At 41.9% G+C, this 27,869-nt stretch overlaps 2 protein-coding genes and 1 long non-coding RNA gene across 28 annotated transcripts; 2 read left to right on the top strand and 1 right to left on the bottom strand.

Moving 5' to 3' along the window:
* The first annotated feature begins 319 nt into the window (after window positions 1-319).
* On the top strand, window positions 320-6,373 carry LOC115493419 (C-type lectin domain family 17, member A-like). The gene is made up of 4 exons (XM_072923979.1): window positions 320-377; window positions 903-1,183; window positions 3,711-3,817; window positions 6,100-6,373. The coding sequence occupies exons 1-4, from the start codon at window positions 320-322 to the stop codon at window positions 6,233-6,235; spliced, it is 582 nt and encodes a 193-aa protein (XP_072780080.1). The 3' UTR covers window positions 6,236-6,373.
* A 1,822-nt stretch (window positions 6,374-8,195) lies between these two features.
* LOC121469202 (endogenous retrovirus group K member 5 Gag polyprotein) lies at window positions 8,196-27,410 on the top strand. Of its 26 annotated transcripts, none has more exons than XM_072923614.1 (8): window positions 8,202-8,477; window positions 9,625-9,755; window positions 12,779-14,380; window positions 16,247-16,436; window positions 17,692-18,245; window positions 19,930-20,106; window positions 20,274-21,157; window positions 24,815-27,410. In XM_072923614.1, exons 6-8 carry the CDS (start codon window positions 19,953-19,955, stop codon window positions 24,848-24,850), a joined length of 1,074 nt encoding a protein of 357 aa, XP_072779715.1. In that variant the 5' UTR covers window positions 8,202-8,477; window positions 9,625-9,755; window positions 12,779-14,380; window positions 16,247-16,436; window positions 17,692-18,245; window positions 19,930-19,952; the 3' UTR covers window positions 24,851-27,410. The 26 variants fall into 26 exon arrangements, 20 of the variants coding, with proteins under 20 accessions (XP_072779724.1, XP_072779721.1, XP_072779729.1 ...); XM_072923615.1 differs by having other exon boundaries at window positions 8,203-8,477; window positions 18,133-18,245; XM_072923610.1 differs by having other exon boundaries at window positions 8,200-8,477; window positions 18,133-20,106.
* LOC121468077 (uncharacterized) lies at window positions 8,213-9,559 on the bottom strand. The gene is made up of 2 exons (XR_005978029.2): window positions 9,355-9,559; window positions 8,213-8,498 (listed from the first exon to the last, which is right to left on the bottom strand). It is a non-coding gene; the product is annotated as an uncharacterized lncRNA (long non-coding RNA).
* Window positions 27,411-27,869: the final 459 nt, after the last annotated feature.

Raw genomic sequence — 27,869 nt, 5'->3', positions numbered from 1 at the left:
ATCCCTCAAGCCAAACTGAAAGGTTTATAAAGTTGCTAATAAAAGTTTGGGTCAGGGCCTAAATATCAATCATCTGCTCATTGTCTTTTTAAATGAGCTCAGGCATTTTCCCAACTGCTCCCAGCAGGTCTCTGCCACTATTTTTAACTAAGATTTCAGCCATTTCTTTTTTTCTGTGTTGACCTCAATAATTTTTCTTCCTCTCCCTCTTTACCTGCCAAATGCATCCATCAGGATTTTGCCAGAGGCTATCTGCTTTTGAAGCTGAGAGGAATTCACTAGTCATAAGTGTCAAATCCACAGTAAGTGCCATTGCCATATGGTATATGCTGCTTTTGGGAATTATCTCAAAAGGCCTAGCTGTGAGAAGGCTGGCTGTATGTTAGGAGGGTTTTACTGCTAACCTTCATAACTCATGTCAGGTCTTTCAGTTTCTGTATTCATTGGCTTCAGTGAGTGCAACTGTTTCCTGAATTTATAAAAATGTTGTCAAGATCCCTTGATCTTGCTTCCTCCACCTCTCTCACACAAACACATCCGAACACATCTATACACAGTGGAATAGCATGCACAGTGGCATGCAAATCTAGCAAAAGAGAAGCTTGTAAATAAATAGCATGTCATTCTGCTTACTCAATAAATTCCTCTGGGTGTTAACCTCATGATAAATGTATCATAAGTCCCGATGAAGGCTTTACAGCCTGTCCCATCACACCATCCTGAGTGCAATTCTGCAATGCGTAGGAAGACATAGGTTTGAAAACCAGAGCAGAAATAGCTCCCATAAGGGCAGGGTGCTGACATAGTTGAAACATAACTAACTGGGAGCATTTGTTTTAGCTAAAGAAGACAGCGTCAGTGTCACATCTCTGTGCCTGTGGAGGTGTAATCTACATTCAAAGCTCCCACGCCGGCTTCTGTTATTCCTTCTGCCGGCTTTTCCCGGGGATTTTTTTTGATTTTTCCATGGAATTTTTCCCAGATTTTTTTGGGATCATTCCCTGTTTTCCCCAGATTTGCTGTGCCGGGCCCTGGGCAGCTCCCGGCGCTGTGGGCCGGGCTGGCGCTCCCACGCTGGCTCCTGTTATTCCTTCTCGGGGTTCGCGCTAGCTGGGGCCGCGCCCGCGCTGCCTGCGAGGACCTGGGGGCGCAGCTGGCCGTGGTCAGCGACGAGGCCGAGCAGGTGGGGGGATCCCGATCCCAAAATTCCCAAATCCCGAATCCCAAATCCATGCCCATCCCAAATCCTAAATCTCAAATCCATCCCGATCCCAAATCCCGAATCCGAAATCCATCCCCATCCCAAAAAATCCAAAATCCCAAATCCAAAATCCATCCCCATCCCAAAAAATCCGAAATCCCAAACCCCAAATCCATCCCGATCCCAAATCCCAAATCCATCCCCATCCCAAAAAATCCAAAATCCCAAATCCATCCCCATCCCAAAAAATCCCAAATCCCAAATCCATCCCGATCCCAAAAAAACCCAAATCCCAAATCCATCTCGATCCCAAAAAATCCCAAATCCCAAATCTCAAATCCCAAATCTATCCCCATCCCAAAAAATCCCAAATCCCAAATCCATCCCGATCCCAAAAAATCCCAAACCACAAATCCGAAATCCATCCCTATCCCAAATCCTAAAAAAAATCCTAAATCCCAAATCCAAAATCCCAAATCCTTAAAAATCCTGAATCCCAAATCCCAAATCCATCCCCATACCAAAAATTCCCAAATCCCAAATCCAAAATCCCAAAAAATCCCAAATCCCGAATCCATGCCCATCCCAAAAAATTAAAAATCCTAAATCCCAAATCCATCCTGATCCCAAATCCTAAAAAATCCTAAATCCTTAATCCCAAACCCCAAATCCTAAATCCATCCCCGATCCCAAATCCCAAATCCCAAAAACCAAATCCCAAGTCCCAAATCCCCAAACCCCAAATCCCAAACCCCAAATTTTGGGATATTTGGAGGGTTTTTAGGGATTTTTTGGGGAATTTTTGGGGGTTTTGGGGGGGATTTTTTGAGGGTTATTAGGGATGTTTTGGGATTTTTTATTCATTTATTTCAGTTCATTTTCGGGGATATTTTTCTTAATTCATGGGGACACTTTTCTAAATTTTTGGGGGAATTTTGGGGGTATTTTGGGTTTTTGGGGTATTTTTGTTAATTTTGGAAATATTTCGGGGTATTTTGTATTTTTCCGGGGATTTTTGGGGTTATTTTGGGGTATTTTTGGGTATTTTGGGATATTTTTTTGGGAATTTTTCTGGGTGGATTTTTGAGGAATTTTGGGGGAATTTTTTGGGGCTTTTTTGGTAATTTTAAAGGGTATTTTTAGGGGATTTGGGGAGATTTAGGGGGTTTTCTGGTAATTTTTGGGGGGTTTTGGTGGTTTTTTTAAGGTTATTTTGGGGTAGTTTTGGGGCATTTTGGGAATTTTTTTTTTTAATTTTAGAGGAAATTTTGGGCCGATTTTCTTGGCATTTTTTGGATTTTTTAGGAATTTTTGGGGGATTTTTTTAATTTTTGAGGGTATTTTTAGGGGATTTTTGGGGGCATTTTTAGGGGATTTGGGGAGATTTTTGAGGAATTTTTTTGTTAATTTTGGGGGTTTTTGGGGTTTTTTTGGGGGTTATTTTGGGGTAGTTTTTGGGGAATTTTAAAGGAATTTTTGGGCGATTTTCTCGGTATTTTTGGGATTTTTTGAGGAATTTTTTGGGGGGCTTTTTTGAATTTTTGGGGGTATTTTTAGGGGATTTTGGGAGATTTTTGGGGGTTTTTTTGTTAATTTTTGGGGGAATTTTCTCAGCATTTTTGGGGTTTTTTGAGGAATTTTTGGGGGATATTTTTTAATTTTTGGGGGTATTTTTAGGGGATTTTGGGAGATTTTTGGGGGTGTTTTGTTAATTTTTGGAGGGATTTTTGGGGTTTTGGGGGGTTTTGGGGTTTTTTTTGGGGTTACTTTGAGGTATTTTTTGGGCATTTTGGGCAAATTTTTTTTGCAATTTTAAAGGAATTTTTTGGGGGATTTTCTCGGCATTTTTGGGATTTTTTGAGGAATTTTGGGGGGATTTATTTGAATTTTTGGGGATATTTTTAGGGGATTTTCAGAGATTCTTTGGGTTTTTTTGTTAATTTTTGGGGGGATTTTTGGGGTTTTGGGGTTTTTTTTGGGGTTATTTTGGGGTATCTTTGGGGCATTTTGGGGAATTTTTTTTTGAATTTTAAAGGAATTTTTAGGGAGATTTTCTCGGTATTTTTGGGATTTTTTGAGGAATTTTTGGGGGATTTTTTGAATTTTTGGGTATAATATTAGGGGATTTTTGGGGGCATTTTTAGGGGATTTGGGGAGATTTTTGGGTTTTTTTGTTAATTTTTGGGGGGATTTTTGGGGTTTTTGGGGGGTTTGGGGATTTTTTGGGGGGTTATTTTGGGGTAGTTTTTGGGGAATTTTAAAGGAATTTTTGGGCGATTTTCTCGGTATTTTTGGGAATTTTTTAGGAATTTTGGGGTATTTTTAAAAATTTTTGATGGTATTTATAGGGCACTTTTAGGACATTTTTGGGGTGTTTTTGGGGTGTTTTTTGGGGTGTTTTTAGGGGATTTTGGAGGGTATTTTTAGGGCATTTTTAGGATTTTTTTGGGGTATTTTGGGGGTGTTTTGGGGGTGTTTTTTGGGGTGTTTTTTGGGTTTTTTTTTGCAGCTATTCCTGGTGCAGAACAGCAACCGCAGCAGCTCCTACTGGCTGGGGGTGACGGACGCAGAGGAGGGGAAATGGCGCTGGGCCAACGGCGAGGAGCCGCAGATTGGGTAAAAAAACCCCAATTTTGGGCAAAAAAAAATCACAATTTTGATTAAAAAAAAATCATCGTTTTAGGCCAAAAAAAAAAATCTCGTTTTTGGGGAAAAAAATTGCAATTTTAGGAAAAAAAATCAGAATTTTGGGGAAAATAATCTCATTTTTTGTAAAAAAAGTTGCAATTTTGGGGGAAAAATCCGATTTTTGGCTGGGGGTGAGGGAGGCAGAGCAGGAGGGGAAATGGCGCTGGGGCAGCAGTGAGGAGCCGCAGATCGGGTAAAAAACCCCATTTTTGGGAAAAAAACCCCCAATTTTGGGCAAAAAAATCCCAATTTTGAAAAAAAAACCCCATCATTTTAGGGAAAAAAAAATCTTGTTTTTGAGGAAAAAAAATCAGAAATTTGGGGGAAAAATCAGAATTTTGGGGAAAAAAATCACATTTTTTGAATAAAAAATCCTAATTTTGGGCAAAAAAAATCGCATTTTGGGCAAAAAATTTCTTCTTTTGGGCAAAAAATTTACAAATTTGGGAAATAAAAATCAGAATTTTGTGGAAAAAATCTCATTTTTTGTAAAAAAAATTCATAATTTTGGGCAAAAAAATATCTAATTTTTGGGTTAAAAAATCGTAATTTTGGGGAATGAAATAAGAATTTAGGGGGAAAATCAGAATTCTGGGGAAAATAATCTCATTTTTTGTAAAAAAAGTAACAATTTTGGGGAAAAAGATCAGGTTTTGGGAAAAAATCAGAATTTGTTTTTAAAATTACAATTTAGAGAAAAAAAATTACATTTTTTTGTGAAAAAATCAGATTTTTTTCCGGGGGAAAAATCGGAATGTTTTTGGGGAAAAAAATCTGAATTTGGGGGGAAAAAAATCAGAATTTAGGGGGAATAATCTCATTTTTGTTAAGAAAAAATCAGAATTTTGGTGGGGAAAAAAAAAATCTCATTTATCTGTTAAAAAATCCATAATTTTGGGCAAAAAAAATTTCCCAATTTTGAAAAAATAAAAATCATTATTTTAGGCAAAAAAAATCTCGTTTTTGGGGGAAAAAAATCACTTTTTTTGTACAAAAATTCATAATTTTGGGCAGAAAAGCCACATTTTTGGGAAAAAAAATCTCATTTTTGGGTCGAAATATCACAATTTTGGGGAAAAAATTCAGAATTTTGGGGAAAATAATCTTTTTTTTTTTGTAAAAAAAATCTTATTTTGGGGGATAAAATAACAATTCAGGTTTAAAAAAATCCTGATTTTGGTAAAAAAGAAACTCCCACAATTTTGGGGGAAAAATCTTATTTTTGTAAAAAAAAAAAATCTCATTTTGGGGGGAAAAAAACTCCAAATTTTTGGGAAAAAAAATTTCCAATTTTGGGGAAAAAATCAAATTTAGTTTAAAAAAATTACAATTTTGGGGGGGTAAAAACCCACAACTTTTTGGAAAAAAAATATCAAAATGTCCAGGAAAAAAAATCCCATTTTTGGTAAAAATACCAAAATACTGGGGAATAAAAAATCAAATAATAATAAAATAAATAAAATAATGATAAAAATCATGAAAATTAATTAAAACCAACAAAAAAATCCGATTTTTTTCCTTGAAAAAATGACGGTTTTTTCCATTTTCACCCTTTCAATTGGTTTTTTCTTTTGCTGTTGCTTTAATTCCTAATTTTTATTTTTCCCTTTTTTTTCTATCTTTTTCCTGGAATAATTCGATTTTTTGGGGTTTTTTTCCCCGGAATAATTCGATTTTTTGGGGTTTTTTTCCCGGAATAATTTGATTTTTTGGGTTTTTTTCCCCCAGGTTTTTGGAATTGAATAAAAATGGGCGAAAAATCGATTTAAAAAATAAGAAAAATTGATAAAAATCCAGGAAAAAATTGATAAGAGAAAATAATTAACGGCAAACTTTAAAAAAAATTAATAAAAAGTTAATAAAACCAAGAAGACTTCATTAAATAGGAATAAAAATCAATTATCAATCAATTTAAATAATAAGTAAATTACTAAAAATTACCCAAAAATTACTAAAAATTACCAAAAAAAAGTTTAAAAACCACTAAAAATCAATTAAAATAAAATTAATCAATCAAAATAATAAAATTTAATAAAAACCAACAAAAAAAAATCCGATTTTCCCCCATTTTTCCTTGATAAATGCCATTTTTCATCCATTTTCGCCATTTAAATTGGGTTTTTTGTGTTATTTTCGTTGCTAATTTTTATTTTTACATTTTCCCGGTTTCTTTGCCCGGAATAATTGGAATTTTGGGGATTTTTTTCCAGGTTTTGGGACGTGTGGCTGCAGGAGGAGCAGCAGGATCTGAAGGATTGCGGCACCCTGGGGCCCAACGGGCGCTGGGCGAGCGCGGCCTGCGCGGAGCCGCTGCGCTGGGGCTGTGAGAGGCCCGGACACTGCTGAAAATCCCTTCTTTTCACCCAAAAATTCCCCCCAAAATAAAAAAAAAAAATCGCTAAAAAACCCCTAAAAATTCCGCAAAAAACCCGGAAAAAATCCCCACAAAAATCCCTATTTTATTAAAGAATTTGTGCCGAAAAATCTGATTTATTTTAAGGATTTGTGTCCAAAAATCCCGCAAAAAATGCCGATTTTATTCAAGGTTTTGTGCTAATAATTCCGGTTTTTAAAAGGATTTTCAGAAAAAAATCCGATTTTTTTAAAGGGTTTGGGGCCAAAAGTCCTGCAAAACATTCTGCAAAAATCCCCCCAAAACCCCCATTTTTTTAGGGATTGGTGCCAAAAATCCCACCAAAAATCCAATTTTTAAAAGGGTTTTGTGAAAAAAATTCCAATTTTGAAGGGGTGAGGGCGGCCTGCGTGAAGCCGCTGCGCTGGGGCTGCGAGAGGCCCAGACACGGCTGAAATTCCCTTTTTTCCACCCAAAAATTCCCCCCAAAATTTAAAAAAAATCCCTAAAAAAACCCCAAAAATCCCGCAAAAAACCTGTAAAAATCCCCACAAAAATCCCGACTTTATTAAAGAATTTTGTGCCAAAAAATCTGATTTTCTTTTTTTTAAGGATTTGTGTCAAAAATCCCGCAAAAAATCTGCAAAAAACCCAGAAAAAATCCTGCAAAAGAACTGGAAAAAATAAAGAAAAATCCCGATTTTATTAAAGAATTTGTACCAAAAACTCCGATATTTGGAAGTGTTTAGTGCAAAAAAAAAAAAAAAAAAAAAAAATCTGATTTTTTAAAAAGAATTTGTGCCAAAAATTCTATTTTTTAAAGGGATTTGTGCCAAAAATTCCGAAAAAAAAATCCCCATTTTTTTAAAAGGTTGTTGAAAAAAAAAGTTACAAATTTTTAAGGAAATTTGTGCCTAAAATCCCGCAAAAAAAAACAGGCAAAAAAAAAATATCCAGATTTCATTAATAGATTTGGGCAAAAAAACCCGAATTTTGAAGGGGTTTTGTGCAAAAAAATCCGATTTTTAAAAAGGGATTTGTGCCAAAAATCCCACAAATAATCCACAAAAAAATCCCCCCCAAAATTCCGATTTTTTAAAGGGATTGGTGCCAAAAATCCCACCAAAAAATCCCGAAAAGAATCCCCAAAAGTCCCAACAAAAATCGCGATTTTTACAAGGGATTGGTGTCCGAAATTCCGATTTTTTAAAGGGTTCCATTTTTTTAACCCAAAAATTCCCCCCAAAATTAAAAAAAAATTCCCTAAAAATTCCACCAAAAATTCCGAAAAAAACCCGGCAAAAATCCCCCCCAAAATCCTGATTTTATTAAAGAATTTCTGAAAAAAAAATTCCGATTTTTAAAGGGTTTTATGCAAAAAAATCGGATTTTTTTTAAAGAATTTGTGCCGAAAATCCGGCAAAAAAATCCAATTTTAAAAGGGATTTATGCCAAAAAATCCGTATAAAATTCAGATTTTTAAAGGATATTTCTGCCAAAAATTCTGCAAAAAATCCCGATTTTTTTAAGGGATCTGTGCCAAAAATTCCGATTTCTTCAAGTGTTTTGAGCAAAAAATTCTGGAAAAAAAAAATCCCCATTTTTTTAAAGGATTGTTGAAAAAAAAAAACCCCGAATTTTTAAAAGAATTTGTGCAGAAATCCCCGCAAAAAAAAAAAAAAAAAAAAAAAAAAAAAATCCTGACTTTTTAAGGATTTGTGCAAAAATCACAATTTTAAAAAGGGATTCATGCCAAAAATTCCGGAAAATATCCCGATTTTTTAAAGGGGTTTGTGCCAAAAATTCCGATTTTTAAAAGAGATTTCTGAAAAACAAAATCCGATTTTATTAAGAATTTGTGCCAAAAATCTCGCCAAAAATCCCCAAAATATCCCAATTTGTTAAAGGGTTTTGGGCCAAAAATTCCGATTTTTTAAAATGCAGTGTTATGAATTATGACACGGGACCAATTTGTGTCACTTTATAAAGAGAATTTTATTAATTTAGCAAGCAAGCAGTACGGGCAAATGCAGCGCTGGGCGGCCGGGGAGCCTCTGCTCCCCCCACCGGCTCGCCCCGCCCCGCACCTCCCGGTCTTTCAGTTCTCATACCCCTTCACTTCCGGACTTTGTGACAGTCTCGACGTGCTCTGCATCTGCGCGGCGTGTTGCGAGGGGTCTTTGTCTGCTGTCCGGTGGTCGTTTGAGGAAAGCTCCTCTATCTTCTTCCTCCGAGGTAGCGTTAACCCTGCAATAACTTCTTTAAATATGGTAACGCAGCCTTCAAAGATCTCTCAATTCCACTATCTACTAATAGCAGTACAACCTGCCCTCCTGCCCCACTGTTTCCTGCATCTTACAAAATCCCTGGGGCTTTTCCTGATGAACAAAAACTATGCTATTGTCTTTCACACGCAGTTTTTGCCAAAAATCCTGATTTTTAAAAGGGTTTTGTGCAGAAAAAAAATCCCGATATTTTAAAAAGATTTCTGAAAAAATCCGATTTTTAATGGGATTTATGCCAAAAATCTGTATTTTTTTAAGGGATTGGTGTGGAAAAAAAAAAAACCCGATGTTTTTAGGCGATTTGTGCCAAAAAATCTGATTTTTTTATGGGTTTTCTCCAAAAACTCCTGCAAAAAATCCCAATTTTTAAAAGAGCTTTGTGAAATAACATCCCGATTTTAAAGGGTTTTGTGCCAAAAATGTCGATTTTTTAAAAAAAGAGATATCTGCAAAAAAATCCCCCAAAAAATGCCACAAAAAATCCCCCCCCCAAAAAAACCCCAAAAAATAATCCCCCCAAAAAATCCCCAAAATCCCCCCAAAATTCCGATTTTTAAAGGGATTTTTTTCAAAAATCCCAAATAACCCCAAAACCCTCCAAAAATCCCAAATCCTCCCAAATTAACCCCAAATCCACCCAAAAAATCCAAATAGCTCCCAAAAAGCCCCAAAAGATCCCAAATCACCCCAAATCTTTCCAAAATGACCCCAAAAAATGTCGAAAATCCCCAAATCCACCCAAAATAACCCCAAATCCCCAAATCCAGCCCAAAACCCCCCCAAATCCCCCCAAACAACCCCAAAACCACCCCAAAAAATCCAAATACCTCCAAAAAACACCACCAAGAGATCCCAAAAAACCCCAAATCCTCCCAAATTAACACCAAAAGGGGAAAAGGGCGGGAAACGTGAGGGGAAAATGGTGGGAAATGTGAGGGGGAAAGAGCAGGAAACTGAGGGGAAAAGTGCGGGGAAAGTAAGGAGGGAAAGGGCTGGCCTTGTTACCGCACTCCCTCTCATGATTGGCCAAGATGCTGCAGGTGGGCGGTCGCAGACGCGGAACTCGCGCTCTGATTGGCCGCGCCGTTTCACTGCAGTCACTCCGTGCCGGCCAGGGCGGCGGCGGGAGCTCAGAGATGGCGATGGCTGCGGGGGTTCCCGTGCGGCGGGACGGGCGCAGAGCCCCCCCGGGAGAGCGGCCGGGGCTCGCCGTGGGCTCGGAGCGCAGGTACGAGGGGCGGGGAGGGCCGTGCGGGCTCTGCCGGCGGACAATGGAGCCCTTTCTCCCTCATCGCCCCCCACCCTGAGGGACAAAATGGAGGTGCCGCCTGAGGGCTGCGGGGTTCCCGCCTTTTTCTGGGGGGGGGGGGGGGGGCAGCTCTGAGGGGGTTTGGGGGTTCCCGCCTTTTTTTGTGAGGGGGCACAGCCCTGAGGTGGTTTGGGGATGATTTGGGGGTGATTTTAGGGGTCACCCCCAATTTTGGGGGTTTGGATTGACTCCAACTTTTAGGGGATTTGGGGTCACCCTCATTTTTAGGGGGAATTTGGGGTCACCTCAATTTTGGGGATTTGGAGTCACCCCCCCCTTTTATGGAAGGATTTGGGGTCACCCCCATTTTGGGGGTTTTGGGTCATCCCCATTTTGGGGTTTTTTTTTAGCCTGACACCCTCTTTATGGGGGGTTTGGGGTCACCCCATTTTTGGGGGCTTGGGGTCACCCCCATTTTGGGGGGATTTGGGGGCACCTCAGTTTTGGGGATTTCGGGTCACCCCCCTTTTATGGGGTGTTTGGGGTCACCCCCAGTTTTAAGAGATTTGGAATCACCCCATTTTTGGGGGATTTTTTGGTCTGTGAGGATTTTGAGGTCACCCCCATTTTTGAGGGGAATTTGGGGTCACCTCAATTTTTGGGAGTTTGGGGTCACCCCAGATTTGGGGGATTTTGAATGATCCCCCTTTTAGGGGGGGGGTTGGGGTCACCCCAATTTTGGGGGGATTTGGATTTAGCCACCTTTTATGGGGGGGTTTGGGGTCACCCCTCTTTTGTGGGGCTTTTGGTCTGACCCCCCTTTTTGGGTTTTTTTGGGGAAAAATTCCCCCTTTCTGGGTGTTTTGGGGGGCTCAAATTCCCCCTTTTGGGCTTTTTTTGGGGTCAAACCCCCCATTTTGGGTTTTTTTGGGGTCAGACTTCCCAATTTTGTGTTTTTTGGGGGGTTTTGGGGATTTTTGTTTTTTTGGAGAGGTCAAACTCCCCCTTTTTGTTTTTTTTTTTTTTGGGGTTAAACGTCACAATTTTGGGGATTTTTTGGGGTGATCCCCCCTTTTTGGAGCTTTTTGGGTTTTTTTGTGTCAAACTCCCCATTCTTTGGGTTTTTTGGGGTGAGCTCCCCTTTTTGGGGCTGAAATGTGACATTTCAGGACCAAAATGTCAAATTTTGGGGCTGAAATTTGATTTTGATTCCGCATTGTGAGATTTTGGGATGAAATATGAAATTTTGGGACTGAAGTGTAAAATTTTGGGAATGAAATGTGGGATTTTGGGGCTAAAATGTGAAATTTTGAGGCCAAAAATTCAAATTTCCGGGCTGAAATGTGGGATTTTGGTTGAAATATGGGGATTTTGAGGCTGACATATGAAGTTTTAGGAATAAAATGTGGGATTTTGGGGTGAAATGTGAGATTTTGGGAATGAAATGTGGGAATTTGGGGTGAAATGTGAAATTTTAGGAATAAAATGTGGAAAATTTGGGGCTTAAAAGTTGAATTTTGGGATGAATTGTGAAATTTTGAGGCAAAAAATTCAAGTTTTGGGGTGAAATTTGGGGTTTGGGGGGCTGAAATTTGAAATTTTTGGAACAAAATCTGGGATTTTGGGGCCAAAATGTCAAATTTTGGGACTGAAATGTGAAATTTTAGGAATAAAATGTGGGAAATTGTGGGGCCGAAATGTGGGATTTTGGGTGAAATTTGGGGTTTTGGGCTGAAATGTGAAGTTTTAGGAATAAAATGTGGGAATTTAGGGTGAAATGTGAAATTTTGGGGCCAAAAAGTCAAATTTTGGGGGTGAAATGGGAACTTTAAAGGCTGCAATGGGAATTTTGGGGCAGATATTTGGGATTTTAAGACTGAAATGGGAATTTTTGGGCTAAAATGTGGGATTTTGGGAATTAAATGTGGGATTTTGGGTTGAAATTTGGGATTTTTGGAGCTGAAATTTGAAATTTTTGGAACAAAATCTGGGATTTTGGGGACAAAAATTCAAATTTTGGGAATAAAATGTGGGAATTTGGGGTGAAATGGGAAATTTCGGGGCCAAAAATTGAAATTTTGGGAATGAAATGTGGGAATTCGGGGTGAAATGAGAAAATTTGGGGCTTAAAAGTTGAAATTTTGGGGTGAAATTTGGGATTTTAAGGCTGAAATGTGAAATTTTTGGGCCAAAAATTCCAATTTTTGGGCTGAAATGTGAAATTTTGGAAATGAAATGTGGAATTTTGGGACTTAAAAGTTGAATTTTGGGATGAATTGTGAAATTTTGAGGCGAAAAATTCAAATTTTGGGGTGCAATTTGGGATTTTAAGGCTGAAATGTGAATTTCTGAGGCTGAAATTCGATTTTTAAGACTCCAATGTGCATTTTTGAGCTGAAATGGGAATTTTTGGGCTGAAATGTGGGATTTTGGGGCCACAATGGGAATTTCTGATGCTGAAATGTGACATTTTCATGGTGAAATGGGAATTTTTGATGCTGAAATGTGATTTTTTCAAGCTGAAAATGTGAATTTTTGGGCAGCAATGGGAATTTTTGATGCTGAAATGTGAATTTTTCATGGTAAAATGGGAATTTTTCATTCTGAAATGGGAATTTTTGGGGCTGAAATGTGACATTTTACAGCTGAACTGGGAATTTCTGATGCTGAAATGTGAAATTTTCGTGGTGAAATGAGATTTTTATGGCTGAAATGTAAATTTTGGGGCCACAATGGGAATTTCTGATGCTCCAATTGGAATTTTGGGACTATAATGGGAATTTTTTGGGCTGAAATGGGAATTTTTGGACACCAATGAGAATTTTTGGGCTGAAATGAGAATTTTTCATGGTGAAATGGGAATTTTTGGGGCTGAAATGTGGAATTTTGAGGCTGAAGAGGCTGAAATGTGACATTTTGGGGCTGAAAATTCCCATCTGCAATGGGAATTTCTCCATCTGTAATGTGATTTTTCCATCTAAAATATGAATTTTTCCCCCCAGGTGACCCGGCCATGGCCTCTCCCGGCTCCTGGAGGGGCCCTGGGGCAATGGGGATTGGGGCTGAAATGGGAAGTTTTGGGCTCCAATGTGAATTTTTCACTATAAAATGTGATTTTTTTCAATCTAAAATGTGATTTTTCCATCTAAAATGTAATTTTTTTCCCCCCAGGTGACCCGACCATGGCCTCTCCTGGCTCCTGGAGGGGCTCTGGGGCAATGAGGATTGGGGCTGAAATGGGAAGTTTTGGGCTCCAATGTGAATTTTTCACTATAAAATGTAATTTTTTTCAATCCAAAATGTAATTTTTTCAATCTAAAATGTGATTTTTCACTCTCAAATATAATTTTTTCCTCCCAGGTGACTCGGCCATGGCCTCTCCTGGCTCCTGGAGGGGCCCTGGGGCAATGGGGATTGGGGCTGAAATGGGAAGTTTTGGGCTCCAATGTGAATTTTTCACTATAAAAAGTGATTTTTTTCAATCTAAAATGTGGTTTTTCCATCTAAAATGTAATTTTTTCCCCCCAGGTGACCCGGCCATGGCCTCTCCCGGTGGTTCCCAGGTCCCAGAGTCGCTTCCGGCCCCGGTGGCCCCAGGGGAGCGGCTGAGCCCTGAGGAGCTGCAGCTGCTGGCCCGGCTGGAGGAGCAGAACCAGTCAAGAAAATGGAATATTTCATATTTTCTGTCTTTTTTGGACAAAAATTTCAGTTACAATTGATGTTGTTTGGGTTTGGGGGGAATATCTCCATTTTTTCAGTCATTTTTGGGGGAATATTTCAAATTTTTGACTCATTTTATTGGGAATATTTCCATTTTTTGAGCGATTTTAGGAAGAATATTTCCATTATTGGAGTGGTTTTAAGAGAAATATCTCCAATTTTGGGAGAATATCTCCAATTTTGGGGAAATATCTCCATTTTGGTTGGAATATCTTCATTTTAAAGTGACTATCTCCATGTTTCAGTGGAATATTTCCATTTTTGGATGAATATCTCAATTTTTAGTTGAATTATCTCCATTTTTGGGTGGAATATTTCCATTTTAGATGAATTACCGCCATTTTTAGTTGAAATATTTCCAATTTTTGGGGTAATATCTCAATTTTTGGGTCAATATCTCCATTTTTAGTTGATTTATCTCCATTTTTAGTTGAATTATCTCCATTTTTGGGTGGAATATTTCCATTTTTTGGGTTAATATCTCCATTTATGGTTGGAATATCTCAATTTTTGGGTGAATATTTCCATTTTTGGATGAATATTTCCATTTTTGGAGATATTGGAGTTGAGGCCAAGCTGGAGGAGCAGAACCGGTCAGAAAAATGGAATATTTGATATTTTCTGCACTTCTTTGGGGCAAAAATTTGATTTCCTGGAGGTTTGGAGCAAGAGATCCATTTCTGGGGAAAATATCTCAATTTTTGGGGTCATTTTTAGGGGAATATTTGAATTTTTTAAGCCATTTTATTGGGAATATTTCCATTTTTTGAGCCATTTTTGGGGCATATTTCCACATTTAGGGAAGAATATTTCCATTTTTAGGTGAATTATCTTCATTTTCGGGGTGATATCTCAATTGCTACGTGGAATATTTCCATTTTTGGGTGAATATCTCCATTCTTGGGTGTAATATTTCCATTTCTGGGGTAATATTTCCATTTTTTGGTAATATCTCCATTTTAGGTGAATACCTCAATTTTTGGCTGGAATTTCTCCACTTTTGGCTGGAATTTCTCAATTTTTGGGTGGACTATTTCCATTTTTGGGTCAATATTTCCATTTTTAGGTGGAATAGCTCCATTTTGGGCTGGAATATCTCAATTTTTGGGAGAATATCTCTATTTTTGGATGAATATTTCCATTTTTGGAGATATTGGAGTTGTGGCAAAGTTGGAGGAGCAGAACCAGTCAGAAAAATGGAATATTTGATATTTTCTGTCTTTTTTTGGGGCAAAAATTTCAGTTAAAATTGATGTTCTTTGGGTTTGGAGCAAGAGATCCATTTTTGGGGAGAATATCTCAAATTTTCGGGGAATGCCTCCATTTTTTGACCCATTTTTGGGTGAATATCTCCATTTTTGGGTGAATATCTCCATTTTTCATTGATTTATCTCCATTTTTGGGTGGAATATTTCCATTTTTGGGATAATATTTCTATTTTTAGGTGAATTTTCTCCATTTTTGGATGAATATCTCAATTTTCGGGTAAATATCTTCATTTTTGGGTGGAATATCTCCATTTATGGGTGAATATCTCCATTTTTAGGTGGATTATCTCAGTTTTTGGGTGAATATTTCCGTTTTTGGGTGAATATCTCCATTTTTAGCTGGAATATTTCCATTTTTAGGTGACTTGTCTCTATTTTTGGGTGAATATTTCCATTTTTGGAGATATTGGAGTTCTGGCCAAGCTGGAGGAGCAGAACCAGTCAGCAAAAAGGGAATTTTTAATATTTTCTGCATTTTTCTGGGGCAAAAAAATTGAGTTAAAATGGATTTCCTGGGGGTTTTGGGCAAGAGATCCATTTCTGGGGAAAATATCTCAATTTTTGGGGTAATTTTCGGGGGAATATTTCCAATTTTTGACCCAGTTTTTGGGGAATATCATCATTTTTAGTTGAATTTTCTCAATTTTTAGGTGAATATCTCCAATTTTGGGGAATATTTCCATTTTAGGTGGAATATCTCTATTTATGGGTGAATATTTCCATTTTGGGGGAGAATAGCTCAATTTTTAGATGAGTATCTCCATTTTTAGTTGAATTATCTCCATTTTTGGGGAAATATCTCCATTTTAGTTGGAATATCTCCATTTTAAAGTGAATATTTCCATGTTTCAGTGGAATATCTCCATTTTGGTGTGAATATCTCCATTTTTAGTTGAAAGATTTCCAATTTTGGGTGAATATCTCAATTTTTGGCTGCAATATCTCAATTTTTAGGATAATTATCTCAATTTTTGGGAGAATATCTCAATTTTTGGATGAATACCTCCATTTTTAGGTGAATTATCTCCATTTTTAGGTGAATATCTCCATTTTTGGGTCACTCCAATCTCCTTTGGGCACATTTTGGTTCAGTTTGGGTCAGTTTTGGGTGAATTTTTGGTCAGCTTTGGGTCAGTTTCAGGTGAGTTTTAGGTCAGTTTGGCTTCAGCTTTGGGTGAATTTTGGGTCAGTTTTGTGTGAGTTTTCGTGGAATTTTGGGTGAGCATTGGGTCAGTTTTGGAGTTTCAGGTGTTTTGGAGTTTCAGGTGAATTTTGGGTGAGTTTTGGCTGAGTTTCAGGTGAATTTTGGGTCAGTTTTTGCTAAGTTTTTGGTGAATTTTGGGTGAGTTTTGGGTTAGTGTTGGGTTAATTTTGGGTCAGTTTCAGTTGAGTTTTGAATGAGTTCTGGGTCAGTTTTGGCTGAGTTTCAGGTGAATTTTGGGTCAGTTTCAATTGAATTTCAGCTGACTTTGTGCTCTGCAGGCTGCTGGAGGCCGACTCCAAGTCACTGTGCTCGGTGAATGGCGCGCGCCGTGCCAGTGCCTCCTCGCCCGGCCCCAGCTCCTTGGCCCTGTCTCAACTCGGGCCCCTGGAGGAGGAGACCTGGAGCCTCTGGGGCCGCATTGTCAGCAACTGGGATGAGTGGAGGAAGAAGAAGGAGAAGCTGCTCAAGGTGATTTTGGGGTGAATTTGTTGGGTTTTGGGGTGAATTTGTTGGGTTTTGGTATGGAATTTTTCCAGTTTGTTGGGTTTTGGGGTGGGTTTGTCCAGTTTGTTGGGTTTTGGGATGGATTTGTCCAATAAGATGAGTTTTGGGATGGATTTTTGTCCAGTTTGTTGGGTTTTGGGTTGAATTTGTTCAGTTTTGGGGTGTGTTTTTCCAGTTTGTTGGGTTTTGGGGTGAGTTTCTCCACTTTGTTGTGTATTGGGGTGGATTTGTCCAGTGCGATGAGTTTTGGGATGGAGTTTTTCCAGTTGGTTGGGTTTTGGGGTGAATTTGTGCGGTTTGTTGGGTTTTGGGTTGGATTTGTCCCATTTCTTTAGTTTAAGAGTGGCTTTGTTGAGTTTGTTGGGTTTTGGGATGGATTTGTCCCAGTTATTTAGTTTAGGAGTGGCTTTGTTTGGTTTGGGGGTAGAATTCTCAATTTTGTCATGTTTTGGGGTGGATTTGTCCAGTGGGATAAGTTTTGGGATGGATTTTTGTCCAGCTTGTTGGGTTTTGGATTAGAATCCAATTTAATGGGTTTTGGGATGGATTTGTTCAGTGGGATGAGTTTTGGGATGGATTTCTGTCCAGTTTGTTGGGTTTTGGGGTGAGTTTGTTGAGTTTGTTTGTTTTGGGGGTGGGTTTGTCCATTTTTTTGTGTTTTGGGATGAATTTTTGTCCAGTTTGTTGGATTTTTGGTGGATTTGCCCAAAAGAGTTCTGTTTTGGGGTAGAATTGTGCAATTTGTTGGGTTTTGGAGTGGGTTTGTGTCGGAACCCAAAATGTCCCTCAGACATTTTTAGAGGTTCCAGGCCTTGGTCAGAAGCATTTTAGACCCTGGCAAGCAGCTGAAAACAGCTGTGATTTTGAGTTTGAACCATGGAATGAATTACCAACTTTGAGGGTGGAACAAGCAGTCACAGAGTGTTAGATGGTATAGTAAAAGTAGTCACAAATTAGAGGGTAAAATTTTTTAGTATTATACAGGGGGGTTTTAGTACCTGTATAGGGGGGTTTTTACTTTGTACAGGGGGGTCAGGAGTTCTAAGATGGAGGAAAGTGGGCCTGATCCTATTCTTCCTCCTTCTTCTTCCTTACCTCCATGTTCTTGGTGATGTTGGCATTCACAGATTGGTTTAGAGTAGAAAAGCACATTGTAACATAGATAGTAGGTATTGGGGAAAATCTATAAACATATAACACGTAATATATCATATAAAAGATAGTAGCAGCTTTGGGCGGGGAGAGAGGCGACGGAGACACCGGACAGTGAGGGTGTCAGGAGAGTGTGTGCCTCTGCCTGGGCCGCAGACCAAAGCAGCCGCAGCGGGCGAAGACAATCTTTTAGATAACTAGCAATAAACTACCTTGAGACCGAACAACAAGAGGCTGTGGAGTTTTTCTTTGGAAGCACGGGTTGGAGGAGAGACTTTACCACCACACGAGAGCCCCGAATCAATGCCGGGGTTCTCACACCTGGCGTCCCTGGCCGGGCATCAACAAGAAGAAATATCAAAACAGCCTCCAACCTTCAGCGCCAGAAAAGGAAAAAAAAAAAAAAAGGAAAACAGCAGAGTGCACAAACTCTCCACAAGTTCCAAGAAGAGAGGGAATGAGAAGCTCAAGATAAGAACCTGACCTTCACCAAGACAACTCGTCTCAGGGACTTTCCAGGGAGGAGACGACCCAGAAGCGCGCCTGGGATCTCTCACCTGTGACCTGCTGGACAGTGAACAGTGCCATCTCCGGACCGACCTCGGGCTGACTCAGATTTTGGTGAGAAAGGTCAAAATTAAGAACATGGGGGGGGAATTCTCCCAAGAGGAAGCTCAGACAGTATCTGTCCCACGGGAATTCTCCCGGGAGGAAATTCAAATAGTATCTGCTTTACAAGGCATCATCTCTGCCCATCCGGTAGAGATCACTCAAAAAGAATTGAAAATGTTGTTATTGTGGGTGAGGTGTAATTTCCCACCCTCGGATTTAAATTTGTTGTTTAAGCCAAATTTTTGGCAGGAAGTTAATAAGCAATTATATTATTGAACTATAAAGAAAGATAAGCTTGCTGCAGAACTACTACCTTCAGCGAGAACAGTTTTAGAGTCACTTGCACAATGCAGCAGCTCAAGTCAGGCAGCCACGGCTCCTGGGGAAAAACAGGGGTGGGGACAGTCCAGCCAGCAGCTCGGGACAGGTCCTTCCACCACAGACATAGTAGAGGATACCCCTTCGCGTCCCGTATCCCCAAGTTCCCACTGCTCCTCAGTGTCCCGAGAGTCCCCAAGCTCCTCCGACGTGGAGACTCCCCAGATGGAGGCAAGCAAGCCAAGCGCGGCCCCCGAATCCGCGGTGGGGGGGGCGCCGGCAGCAGCCTTAGTGGGTGAGAGTGCGTATGTGAGTGTCGAGCAGAGGGAGGAGGGAGAGGAAAGTGCTCTCGCATCTGCGCAGGCTGGGAGTTCAAAACAGCCCGCGCAGAAAGCGAAAGCGAGGGGACGGGCGGGGGTGGGACGGACAGGGGCGAAAGCGGGGGGTGCGAGTGCAGCGGTGGTATGCTCTGAGCGTCCGGTGATGCGTTCGATGTCGAGAATCCGTGAGGCCGCCGAAGCGGCCACCCGGATGGCGCGGGAGAGCAGCTCCCTGACCGCGGCAGCCGCATTTGCCGAGGGAGCGGCAGAGGGACAGCGGGATGCGTCCCTCGCTGCAGCTCAGGCGGCGGGCATGCACGGGAAGGTTGAGCGGAACCCGGAAGCCACAGGGGGAGGGGATTTTTCGCATCTGGAACGCGCGGCACGGGCGCGGGCGGGGCGGAGCCGGCACACGCGGGCTGTGGGTGCTGGCACAGAGCCAGGAGAGGGGCAAAGCGAGGCGGAAACATCAGGGCCAGAATGGGAACAGGAAGGTAGTTGCGTCAGTCTCGGGGAGGATGACAGTGGCTCTGAATCTGAGGCAGTGCGGGGTGGAGCTAGGCGAAAGCGCGGCCGGGGTCGGAGCAGAGGCGTCCACACCCCCGTGATGACGCAGGCAGAGTCGGGGCGTGGCCAGGATGTAAACATTCCTCAGGGCACGGTTCCGATGCAGTTCCCATGGCAACAGTCAGCCCAAGCCCACAGCCAACCCCTGTCAGCTTCAGACATGGGCAGAATAGAACAGTTGTTACAAGAGTCAGTTTCACAGAGTGCAGGGATTGCAAACGTGAATCAGTTATGGGGAGAAATGCTCAAACATTTATCAGGAATTACCACGGGGTTTGCAAATGTAAATCAGTTGTCAGAAGAGATGCTCAAATATTTATCAGAAGTGCAAATTGAAGAGCCAAGTGCAGTCCCGACCTCAGTTGGTCAGGCGGCAGCGCCATCTAGTGGCGGAACCACATCATTGCAGCAGATTTTACAGGACCCAGTCAGACAAGGCAAGGTATCACACAGTGGTGGGACTTTGACAATTCAAGACTTTTTTCCAGTTTCTTATAAGAAAAAATCTAGGATGAGAAGAGCTGCATCTGCACGACAGCAGGAATCTCCGCTGACTCCAAAGAGTGTGGGACTCAGGACACTTCTGCTGGGGGTCAACAACAGGATGACACGATTCGCATCACTGCCTCGGAGGGTGTCCCAGCTTGGACAATTCCAAAATCAAGGTCTGCCAAAATTTCGGGGCAGGGAGAATCAATTTCAGTATCAAAAAGGGTTGTTGAATTTCTTTTACGATATTTAAGCATAGCCTTGGAGTCGCAGCCAGAGCTGTTGGTTCATCTTCCAAAAATTTTCCAAATAATGCAGGGCAGTCATGTGTTCTCCTCCACAGCAGGTGCTCCACTTTTCTCCAGAGGCACCCAGCCTTCATCTTCACAGATGCCGCAGACGCCGTTGGTATCGGTGAGTGCTGCTGCATCAAAACTGCAGTCACCTCAGATGACTCCACTCTACAGGCAAGTACCCACAGAATTTCCAGCTTTGCCAGATGCGAAAGTGGACTGGCAGGACATTCGGGCAGAATTGGAGAAGGAGAAAGGTTTATTGCAGGGTTCGGGAAACATAGTGATGCCAGTGAACTATGATGCTCAGGGCCAAAACCCGAGATGGGAACGCCTGGATCGTGGAGCAATCAAAGATTTAGCTAAGGCCATTCGGGACAATGGGTTGTCATCACCATATTTCAAACAGATGTTGAAAAGCATTTTTGGCATGTATGATTTAACACCATATGATCTTAAATATCTCGCAACATCAGTTCTTACAGACACCCAAGCTCTCATTTGGCAGAAGGCGTGGCGGAGATCCCTGGAGGAGCTGAGAGCCAGATACCAAGGCAGGCCAAACGCGAACCTCACCATGGTGCAGCTTGCCGGTGATCCTCCTGAGGACGATCCAACTCAACAGGCGGTGAGACTCCCACGGCACGTGCTCAGCGACATCAAAGAGGCGGCACGGAGAGCAATTCTTCAGATTGCTCCGGCGGGGGTCCAGGACAACATCTACACCGAGATCAAGCAGGGTTCTTCAGAGCCATTTTCCTCGTTCGTGGATCGTCTTTCTCAGGCAGTGGAGCGGCAGGTGACTGAGGAGGGGGCGAAACCACATCTGACCAAAAGCCTCGCCTTCTCCAATGCCAACCCAGAGTGCAGGCGAATCATCAGCATGATGCCACACCAGGCCACCTTGGCAGACATGATCAAGGCGTGCAGCAAGGTGGGAACACCACAACATGTTGCTTCCATCATGGAGGAACACTTGGGGGATCGAATTGAAAAGCGTGTTAAGGAAGTTCTTGCAAATTATGCAAAGGGCAACACCGGTGCAGAGAGACGGTGCTTTGGGTGTGGGGCACAAGGACATATTAAAAGGAATTGGGTTAGGGTTAGGGTTAGGGTTAGGGTTTGCACAACTTGCAAAGCCCAACAAGCCACCAGACCTCTGTCCTCGATGCAGGAGAGGGAGACATCTCGCGAGTGAGTGCCACTCACAGACAGACGTGGATGGAAAACCTCTTCCGGTTCCGGGAAACGGGAAAAAGAGCGCGAATCGACGCCAGCGCGCACCGACACAAATTCTGGCGGTGACACAGAATCAACAGGAGCAATCCTCGGGGAACAACAAACAGAATCCTTCAGCAGAGCAATCTCCAAAATCCCCAGCGACCCAGACTTGGTACCACCCGGATTCCAACGCGTCCTGGCAACCTCCAAATTGACGTGTTTTTTGGACAATAGCCATGCAGTGATACCCACAGGTGTCACAGGGACTTCTTGGAAAAGGCAGGATTTTTTAATAATGGCCAGAGACAGAAGCAGCATTCTTGGACTTGTTGTTTACCCATCTTTGATTTCAGCAAACCGTAATGAGGAGCTGATGGTCACAGCAAAAGCCTTGCAACCACCTTTGACAATTCCACAAAATACACCAATTGCTCGAGCCATGGCTTTGCCATCTCACCCAGAAAGGCAAGTCATGCCAGTGTTCAACATACGGGACTCTTTTTCTGGTGATCAAGCAGAAGTGCATGCATCTTGGGTGAAACATGTGAGCCGAGATCGGCCTGTTGTTACTTGTCAGTTGACTTGTAACGAAAAGCCAATTACTATCACGGGAATGCTTGACACAGGAGCAGATGCTACAGTTATTTCATACATTTTTTGGCCCCGGGAATGGGACTTGGTTGCACCTTTGGGCTCTCTCTCAGGCATAGGAGGAAGTTCCCTATGCATGCAGAGTGAAAATGCAATCGTTGTCAGAGGCCCGGGAGGGAAAACAGCAGTCATCCGTCCTTTCATCGTGCAAAAGCCCATCACCGTGTGGGGAAGGGATCTTTTGGCACAATGGGGACTGAAATTAGAATTGGATTTTTGACAGGGGTCACTGTGGCACTCGCCACTCTGAAGTTGACCTGGAAAACAAATGATCCTGTTTGGGTGGATCAGTGGCCCCTTGAGTGAAAGAAATTGAGTGCCTTGAAAAAGTTGGTCCAGGAACAGCTGCAGAAGGGACACATCAAACCCACAGACAGCCCATGGAATTCTCCAGTGTTCGTCATTCACAAGAAAACTTCAGGGTCTTGGAGACTGCTTCGTGATCTCAGGAAAATCAACGAGGTCATCGAGGACATGGGACCACTTCAGCTTGGACTCCCATCTCTCTCAATGATCCCGAGAGACTGGTCACTTGTGATCATTGATCTCAAGGACTGTTTTTTCAGCATTCCACTTCATCCAGATGATGCTCCACACTTTGCATTTTCTGTCCCAAGCATCAACAGAGAAGAACCTCTGCAAAGGTACCATTGGACAGTTCTTCCGCAAGGTCTCAAAAATTCTCCAACCATTTGTCAGTGGTACGTGGCCCAAGCATTGCATCCAGCACGAGAGAAGCATCCAAAAACAAAAATTATTCATTATATGGACGATTTGCTCATTGCAGCACCGACAAAAAAGGAGGTGCAAGAGGTTCGTGACTGTGTGATTGCACAGGTGCAAAAGGCAGGACTGGAAATCAGTGCACCAAAAATACAAGAAATTGCACCTTGGAAATATCTGGGCTGGAAAATCTCGAAGCAAACAATAAGGCCACAGAAGCTGGAGATCAACACAAAGGTCACCAATCTGCAGGGTTTACAGCAGCTTTTGGGGGAGATCAACTGGATGAGACCAATCCTGGGAATCACCAATGATGACATCTCGTCACTGCTCGATCTTTTGAGAGGGGACAACAACATCAAATCTCCCAGAACTCTGACGCCTGAAGCAAGAAAAGATCTTGAGAAGATCACAGACATGATTCAACAGAGACAAGCACATCGCTTTGTGGAATCATTGCCTTTTCATTTAGCAGTGTTGGGGGAAACAGCACAGTTATATGGGTTGATTTTTCAATGGGATTTGTCTCAAATGGACCCTCTTTTGTTGATAGAGTGGGTTTTTTTAGCTTACAGGCCCTCAAAAACAATTCTTACAGATTTAGAAATGATAGCACAAATTATTATTAAAGCGAGAACCAGATTGCTGGTGATGTCAGGCAGGGATTTCTCAGTCATTCATGTACCTTTAAAGAAAGTATATTTTGAGTGGGCGATGCAGAAATCACAGGATCTTGCAATTGCTTTGTTAGGATATCCAGGGATTTGTACAGTTCATTTCCCGGCGCACAGGATGTTAAATGCAAAAGTGAGTTTCAGGGAAAAGCCAAAAATAAGCCAGGAACCAGTGGAAGGGATGACAATATTCACTGATGGTTCAGGGAAAACTCACAAATCAGTGGTCACATGGCAAAATCCAAAAACAGGGGAATGGGAATCAGATATAAAAATAATACAGGGTTCACCACAAATTGTGGAATTGGCAGCAGTGGTCAGGGTTTTTCAATTGTTTCAGGAACCTCTCAATCTGATCACAGATTCAGCATATGTTGCAAATGTGGTCAAACGATTAGAGGGATCACTTTTGAAACACACTGACAATGAAATTTTATATTCATATTTGTTATGCATGAGGACAATTCTAGAAAATAGAGAGCACAAATATTTTGGTGCACGCATCAGGGCACATTCCTCACTCCCAGGGTTCTTAGCAGAAGGGAATGCTCACGCAGATAGGCTCACAATGACCATATCACAGACATTGCCAGATATTTTTGAGCAGGCAAAATTAAGCCATGCATTTTTCCATCAAAATGCACAGGCGCTGGTGGAGTCCTTCCGCCTTTCTAAAAGTCAGGCGCGGGAGATCATCAGTGCTTGCCCAGATTGTCAGCTTGTGCAGCCTCCTGCATCCACAGGAGCTGTCAATCCAAGGGGATTGCAGAGTCTTCAGCTGTGGCAAGCTGATGTCACAAAATACCCATCTTTTGGGAAGCTCAAAAATATCCATGTTTCAGTTCACACATTTTCAGGGGCAATTTTCGCATCACTACATACAGGGGAAACTGCAGAACATGCCTGCAGACATTTTTTGCAAGCATTTGCATCACTCAGGGTGCCACAAGAAATAAAAACAGATAATGGTCCAACTTACACAGGCAAGGTGCTTGACAAATTTCTGAAAAAATGGGGAGTCAAACACATTTTTGGTATTCCTTATTCTCCCTCAGGTCAAGCAATCATTGAAAGAACACATCACACCCTGAAATCCCTCTTGGATAAACAGAAAAGAGGGGAAGCAGGCGCAACACCGCACATGCGGTTGAAATGGTCTTTCTCAGAACCCACTCCACCAATTGTTAGGCACTTCACAAACAGCACACAAGCAAAGCTAAGGGAAAATCCTTTAGTTTTGATCAGAAATCCAGAATCGGGACAAATTGAAGGTCCATTTACATTAATAACTTGGGGCAAGGGTTTCGCTTGTGTTTCCACAGAGCGAGGACCGAAGTGGGTGTCGGCGAGGCACGTGAAACCTTATCGGGTGCAGACGCAAGTGGACGTGGACCCGAGAAGCAGAGAAGCAAGCACGCAGACGAAGGCAGAAGACGACGACGCAGACGTCACATCAGACAACGACTGATCACCCAGAGACTTGGGGGGTTTTCTTTTCCTGGGAAATCAAGTGTTGTTTGGGTGTTGCTGCATTGCAGGGTCTCTCACAGAGGGTGGGGGCATGGACATGGGATTCAGGCAGATAGTGTTCATGTGCTTCATTCTCTTGCCTATTGCCTTGGGCGATTGGACAGACTTTCCCGTGAAACAACCAAGGGAAAATGTGTGGGAAACTTTGGCAAAGGCAGCGGGTCTGGACAGCATTTGTCTGACTCATTCAAAGCCAGGGAAACCATTTTCAACATGTTTAGTAGGTGTGCCAGTGAAGGAATGGCCAATTCCAAAAAGCATCCCTCCAGAGATTCTGAAAACTTTTTCAGATCCTGTGGAAGGATGGCAAGTTTGGACACAGTACCTTCCTGTGGCTCACTTGGAACCTCCAGAATTGGACATTTTTGGATCAACAAAAATGAAATGGTGCATTGAATTTAATTCATCAGGAGTGGCAAAGACAGACAATCATACAATAGATGTCACTCCCAATCAGCCTTTTTATAAAAATGCATCATCTTGGTGCGATCACACAAAAATGACAAGCAAACCATCCCTTCAACACCCAGCCACTTTACCGAAGGGAATGTTTTTCATTTGCGGGGACAGAATTTGGCCTGCTATCCCTGCAAAAATCAAGGGCGGTCCATGCAGCATCGGGGAACTCTCATTGTTAACACCTGATTTGAAAACTTTACAAAAGCAGACACACAGGGAAAAAAGATCCCTTGAACAATATAGTCCAAATTGTGATGATGATGTTTCTACCTGGAACAAGGCTCAGAGAATTGCAATAGCAATTTTCTCACCCCAAACAGCATCAGGGGTGGCCTTGACACAATTGGATCATATAGCGTGTTGGTTGAGTAAACACAGTCGTGCCATTTTGTTTGCACTGAGTGACATGTTAACAGACATCAGCGGTGCAAGGCAAGCAGTGCTTCAAAACAGGGCGGCAATTGATTATTTGCTGCTGACACATGGGCACGGATGTGAGGAATTTGAGGGGATGTGCTGCATGAACTTGTCCGATCATTCAAAATCTATTCATGAAAATATAAAAAAAATACAGAATAGATTAGCAAATTGAACAGAGTTACAGGGTCCTGGTGGGATAATTTGTTTAACTTTTTTGATATCTCACCATTGTGGAAAGAACTTTCGAAAATAGCATTTTATATTCTTATAGGGCTTGTAGTTCTTCTGCTTGTTCTACCATGCATTTTCGTGTGTATTCGAAAGACCTTGAACAGCATGGTAAAGCAGGTGTTTCTGGTTCAAACAGAGAGGGGAGATGTCGGAACCCAAAATGTCCCTCAGACATTTTTAGAGGTTCCAGGCCTTGGTCAGAAGCATTTTAGACCCTGGCAAGCAGCTGAAAACAGCTGTGATTTTGAGTTTGAACCATGGAATGAATTACCAACTTTGAGGGTGGAACAAGCAGTCACAGAGTGTTAGATAGTATAGTAAAAGTAGTCACAAATTAGAGGGTAAAATTTTTTAGTATTGTACAGGGGGGTTTTAGTACCTGTACAGGGGGGTTTTTACTTTGTACAGGGGGGTCAGGAGTTCTAAGATGGAGGAAAGTGGGCCTGATCCTATTCTTCCTCCTTCTTCTTCCTTACCTCCATGTTCTTGGTGATGTTGGCATTCACAGATTGGTTTAGAGTAGAAAAGCACATTGTAACATAGATAGTAGGTATTGGGGAAAATCTATAAACATATAACACGTAATATATCATATAAAAGATAGTAGCAGCTTTGGGCGGGGAGAGAGACGACGGAGACACCGGACAGTGAGGGTGTCAGGAGAGTGTGTGCCTCTGCCTGGGCCGCAGACCAAAGCAGCCGCAGCGGGCGAGGACAATCTTAGATAGCTAGCAATAAACTACCTTGAGACCGAACAACAAGAGGCTGTGGAGTTTTTCTTTGGAAGCGCGGGTTGGAGGAGAGACTTTACCACCACACGAGAGCCCCGAATCAATCCCGGGGTTCTCACAGGTTTGTCCAGTTTGTTGGGTTTTAGGGTGAGTTTCTCCCAAAGAGTTGTGTTTTGGGGTGAATTTGTCCATTTTGTTGTGTTTTAGCGTGGATTTGTTGAGTTTATTGGATTTTGGCATAGAATTGTCCAATTTGTCGTGTTTTGTGATGGAATTGTCAAATTTGTTGTGTTTTGGGGTGGGTTTGTCCAGTGGGATGAGTTTTGGGATGGATTTTTACCCAGCTTATCGTGTTTTGGCATAGATTTCTGCATTTTGTTGTGTTTTGGGGTGAATTTGTCCAATTTATTGGTTTTTGGGGTGGTTTTGTCCAATTTTTCTTGTTTTGGAGTGGATTTGTCCAGTGGGTTGAGTTTTGGGATGGGTTTTTGTCCAATTTGTCATGTTTTGGGGTGGCTTTGTCCAGTTTGTTGAGTTTTGGGGTGAATTTGTCCACTTTGTCGTGTTTTGGGGTGGCTTTGTCCAGTTTGTTGGGTTTTGGGTGGATTTCTCCATTTTGTTGTGTTTTGGAGTGGATTTGTCCAGTTTGTTGGGATTTGGGGTGGATTTTTGTCAGGTTTGTTGGGTTTTGGGGTGGAATTGTGCAGTTTGTTGAATTTTGGGATGGATTTACCCAATTTTTTGGGTTTTGGGGTGGATTTCTCCAGTGGGTCAGATTTTGGGATGGATTTATCCAATTTATTTGGTTTTTCGGTTGATTTTTTCTCCAATTTGTTGAGTTTTGGGATGGGTTTGTCCAACAGGAGGACACGGCTTGGGTCAGGGTTTGACCATCCCACATTTGGGGTGACCATGACCCCACTGACCCCGACCACTGACCCCTGACCCCACTGACCCCAGCAGCTGATCCCAAAGGGGATCCTGCAGCACTTCTGGGCCACCGCGG

This window comes from Taeniopygia guttata, chromosome 1A, assembly GCF_048771995.1.
Source record: "Taeniopygia guttata chromosome 1A, bTaeGut7.mat, whole genome shotgun sequence".
Classification (NCBI taxonomy): domain Eukaryota; kingdom Metazoa; phylum Chordata; class Aves; order Passeriformes; family Estrildidae; genus Taeniopygia; species Taeniopygia guttata.
This window is presented reverse-complemented; position numbering and strand designations above follow the sequence as displayed.